This window comes from Lipotes vexillifer, unplaced genomic scaffold (assembly GCF_000442215.2).
Source record: "Lipotes vexillifer unplaced genomic scaffold, Lipotes_vexillifer_v1.1 scaffold120, whole genome shotgun sequence".
NCBI classification, from domain to species: Eukaryota; Metazoa; Chordata; class Mammalia; order Artiodactyla; family Lipotidae; genus Lipotes; species Lipotes vexillifer.
Window position 1 is genome coordinate 1,909,207 of NW_006791240.1, and position 5,207 is coordinate 1,914,413.

Consider the following 5,207-nt stretch of genomic DNA (forward strand, 5'->3'; position numbering starts at 1 on the left):
TATATATATATATATATATATATATATATATATATATATATAAAACATGCATTATATATTAAGTAAATTGTGGGAAATTATGTCAATTAGTTAGAGGTATATCATAAAGTAGTATGCACTTTGCTCCTCCCAGGACACCAAGATTGAGCTCCAAATAGCCTAATCCAATGTGAATCACTTTTGTGTGTGTGGTGTTGTTGTTTGGCAGGGGCAGACAATGATTAGTTCAGATATGGAGCATAAAAATTTTCATGATAATATTAGGTTCAAAGTAGACCAAGACCTAAGCTGACCAGTCAAATTGGAGGGAAGGATCTTGTTCAGTAACTGGGAGAAAGGAGCTCTCTCTCTCTCCACCTGGATGTGAAGGCTTATAGCATCAAGTCTGCCTGGCAACCTTGTATGACCACAAAGAATAACAGCTATAGCATAAAATCATGACTATAGGTAGCAGAACAGACATACAGAAAAAACCTGGGTCTCTGATGACATAATTGAGACTGAGACAACCAAACCCTGAAGTCCAACTTACTGGATATGTTTGGCTGACCGCACTGATCCACTTTCCAACCTTCCCTATCCTATTTCTGTGCTTGGGGTGCTCTCTTGTCTGTTGGCTTCCAGTTGGGTTTGACTAGTTAAGAGACTCCAGCAGGAAATTAAAGGATAGAAAGAAAATGAAGTTTGGGGCATTCATCTCCTTGGCTTCACCCCTTCAGGTGAGTATACTATATTCCTTTCTATACTCCTTTATCAAAGTCCACACTCTAATCAGGTACACTTCTCCTATAGTTACAGTAACTTTCTATTTGAGTTATGCTAAACACTCATTCCTCTCATCTCTTCAAACTTTGCTGACTTCCCTTAACAATGCTCACAACTTGTGCAGAGCCTTGCATTAAACTCCTCTCACTAACCAAGTTTGAGCATGGCATCTGTTTCCTACCAGGACTATGACTGATAAGCCACCTATCACTAGATTTCCAGTTACATTAGCAAGCCTATTTCCTTAATGTTTAAGCTATTTGAATCAATTTTTTATTAACCGCAACAAGAACTACTGAATACATCAAATTACCTTTAAGTTTTCTTCAAATTTATATTTTGGCAACATAAAACAGAAACAAAAATACCTTAAAACTTTTTTCGTGAAACAGTCTAAACATGATGAATAAGATGGCCTCTCATTAGACTACCTTCTTTGATAACTAATTTATATCTTCCAAGACAAGGAGATAAAGCTAAGTGACAGCTAACCATTAACTTGTTATCAGTTGATGATAAAATAAAAATGGAACCTTATTATCTATACTACTCACCTGACAGATGATTATTTAAAAATATAACGGGTGAACATTAATCTAAGAAAAATGAAAAAGGTATTCTTTTATGTAATCAGATAACTATGTAAGTCATTTTTATTTATTTAATTCAATTCAACAAATATTTATTGAAGCAGGCACACTTTTAGGTAGAAGATACAGCAATAAGGTAAGAAAAAAATGTCCCTGCTTTCATGAAGCTGAGGCCTACATTCTAGTGGAAGGAGGCAGAAAATAAGTAAAAAAAAACATGTCAGACTGAAGCCATAAAAAATGAGCAGAGTAGGGACACAGTCATTGATGGTTATCAAAGGAGTACTATTCTACTTCGAGTGATCAAGGAAGACTTCTCTGATAAGGTGTCATAAGCAAAATCCTGAATGAAGTGTAGAATCAACCCATGTGGATATCTACAAAAAGAATTACCAAAGCAATGTGAAAAGAAAATGCACAAGAACTGAGAAGAGCACATGCTTACTATTTTAGTTTTTAAGGGAAAGGTCTGCAAAGAGGCCTTAGAATGGTCAGTGTGGCTGCAACAGAGAAAGAAAGAATGAGAATGGTAAGGGATGATGTCAGAGGTAAGAGACATAAATGTACTTTGAGAAGGATGGACTAGTAAGATCTGGCACATTTTCAAAGGACTAGTCTGACTGCAAGCAAAAAATGGACTGTGAGTAACTAGTGGTGAAAGGTGATGATGGTTTGAATAAAGATGGTATCAATGGGCATAGAAAGGAGTAGAGTACTAAGTAGGAACTAGTCATTGATTCTGGATATGTTTTGATACTAACACAACATAATTTGCTGCCAGTATGAATTTAGTGCATGAAAAAGAAGAGTCAAAAAGAATGAACATTTTTGGTCTGAACTACTTTTTGAATGGTAATGCTAGTAACTAAGAGAAGAGTAAAGGACGAAGGATTTGAAAGGAAAGTCAAAAGTAACAGTCTGGATAATTTAGATCTGTGAAGCTTATTAAACATCCAAGTGGAACTGAATTCAAAGGAGAGGTTGTAGTTGGATATACACATTTGAGAATAATGAGTATTTGCAGAATAAGGAAAACTAAGGGAATAGTAAGCTTAATTAAAGTGTAAACAGAAAAGTGAAAAGGTTTCCAGGATTAAGCACCAGGACACCACAGCCTTTAGAATTTTAGAAAGAAGAGGAGGAACTACTAGGAGAGAATTAAAGGAGGCCAAGGAGGTAGGAAGAAAGCAAAGAAAGAATGCTGTCACAAAATACAACTGAAGAAAGCATTTCAAGAAGGAAAGAATGTTAAACTAAAGTGTTGCTAAGTCAAATAAGATGAAGACTTGAGAATCCTAAGATTTAAGAATATGAAGGCTATTAGTGACATTGATATAAGCTTTATTTTTATTTTTTTGCAGTACGCGGGCCTCTCACTGTTGTGGCCTCTCCCGTCGTTGCGGAGCACAGGCTCTGGACGCACAGGCTCAGCGGCCATGGCTCATGGGTCCAGCCACTCCGCGGCATGTGGGATCTTCCCGGACCGGGGCACAAACCTGTGTCCCCTGCATTGGCAGGCGGACTCTCAACCACTGCACCACCAGGGAAGCCCGATAGAAGCCATTTTAAGAGAAGCATAAGGACTAGAATTGAAATGGACCTAAGACTACACAGGATTCCAGAAATAAAGAATATTTTATTTTGAAAATCAGCCAATGTAACTCACTAAACTAAGAAAAAGATGTAGAAACATAATAATTATCTCAAATAATGCAGAAAAAGCATTTGATGATTAAGAGTGTGAAAAGGCAAGTCACAGAGGAAGAGATCATTTGTGATACATATCCAATAAGGACTCATATCCAGGATATATACAGAATCCCCATGAATCAATAAGAAAATGATGGACAGCCCAAATGAAAAAGGGTAAATACTCTGAACAGGTATTTAGCAAAAGAGCACAACCAAAAGGAAGATAAATATATGAAAATGCTCAACTTAACTGTCAACAGTGAAATGCAAATTAAGACACAAAGTGATCCACAGAATGGAAGACTATCTTTGCAAATCTTATATCTAATAAAGGTTTAGCATATAGACTAAAAATCTCCTACAACTCAATAATAAAAAGAAATACCATAGTTTTTTAAAATGGTCTTTGTAATAAACATTTCTCAAAAAAGTATACAAATAGCCAATAAGTACATGAAAAGATGCTCAACGTCATTAGACATCACAGAAATGCAAATACAAAAATGATAAACCATTTCACACTCACTAGGGATGGCTAGAATTTAAAAAAAAAAACATAATAACAGTGGTTTCCAAGGCTGTGAAAAGATTGGAAATTTCATACACTGCTGATGGGAATGTAAAATGATGGAAACCTTATTATTATTTTAATGTTCTTTTTATTTGATTTGAAGACTTTTCACAATATTTCTAATGTTAAGCTAAGTTTTAAGTGTAAAAGAATTCTCACTTTAAAATTATGCTAATAAACCCTCAGTAAATCGATGAAAAGTATATTCAAGAGGTAGTTCCTGACAGCAATCTTGTCACAAAGATTGCTGACAGCAGTGTCACAAAGGTACTTCATAATATGTAATTCACGTAAAATATACTATAACATAAATCTTCTAAAAAATTCCTAATACTCTAGATATAGGAAAATAGTTTTCCATGATTAAAAATATAAACCAAATAGCCTTAATGAAAGTCTTAATAGTGTAACTGAAAAAATTATAATGTAACTGAAAAAAAAATGCTGCCTATGATCGATCTACTTAATCTATCATTCCACGATCAACAATACTTCAAGAAAGAAAAGTACTTTTTCAAAGAAAAGACAGAAGGATTTCAAATGCAGATCAATCTGAGGTTAAAAAATTATTTCCAAAAGTCCTCTAAATTTTATTTCCCAAGAGAAAAAATAAGTTTATTCCTCTTAGTAGAGGTCTCACCTCTATTATTTCTCAAATAGTTCCATTTACAGAGCAGATGAATGTCATATGAATGTTAATGTTTAACTGATAAGGAGAGATTTGGGAGCACTAGTGATGGTGATAGCTATTTCTTAAGGAGAAAAATAATACTTTTATTTATGAAATACCACCTTACTTTTTGAAGGAAATCACATGATATAACCGAACTCTTGTGAGACCATAATCAGAAACTCATTACCATAATAGTATCCATTACCATAATAGTACAGTTGTGACTAAAGCAAAGAAGGTCATTAAAAAAACAGGGCATAAATGACACAGATAGGAAAATCAAAGCCATCCAATTTGTACTGTTTACACTGTGTACTGATCAGAAAAAACCACTACTTTAAACATTCAAATATATTAAAAGCAGGGACAAAGCAAAAACTAATGTTTCTGTTGCTATCAAATATAGAATTTTTTTTACCTTATAACTGAAAAATAAAGCAAAACAAAAAATTAAATCCATTGAAACTAAAATTGATAAAATTTGTAAAAAACTTAGTTTGAATATAAATATAGCAAAGAAACAATTAGAAAAAATAATTAAGAGAAAATACTTCTAATTTGAATAAAAGTAGATAAAATAATTTTTCTTTAGTTTCTACTTTTATTCAAAATTTCTTAATTATAGAGATTTCTAACACCCAATTTAATGTCTACACATACATCTAAGTACATAATATAAAAATGTTTGTGAATTAACCAAAAACATGGCCTCTGCAGTCAATGGAAAGGGAAACTATAGAACAAAAATATAGTTAGTGATCGTCAGTGGTCCATCTGTGAAGGCTACACAATAAAACCATCAATACATTTCACTTACCTTTTCAAGTAAGTAGCCAATGACTAAAAAGCCTTTTCCACCCAGCATCTGTTCTTGCATGGCTACTGAACTTTTAAGTAGTTCAAACAGGAATGCAAA

At 33.7% G+C, this 5,207-nt stretch overlaps 1 protein-coding gene across 1 annotated transcript in view; it reads right to left on the reverse strand.

Moving 5' to 3' along the window:
- NBEA (neurobeachin) overlaps window positions 1-5,207 on the reverse strand; it is a 640,668-nt gene that overhangs the window by 494,413 nt on the left and 141,048 nt on the right. The window contains 2 exon segments of the mRNA XM_007464249.1: window positions 5,109-5,204; window positions 5,206-5,207. The exon segment at window positions 5,206-5,207 is cut by the window's right edge and continues 23 nt beyond it. Of these exon segments, the coding sequence (XP_007464311.1) occupies window positions 5,109-5,204; window positions 5,206-5,207 (98 nt within the window).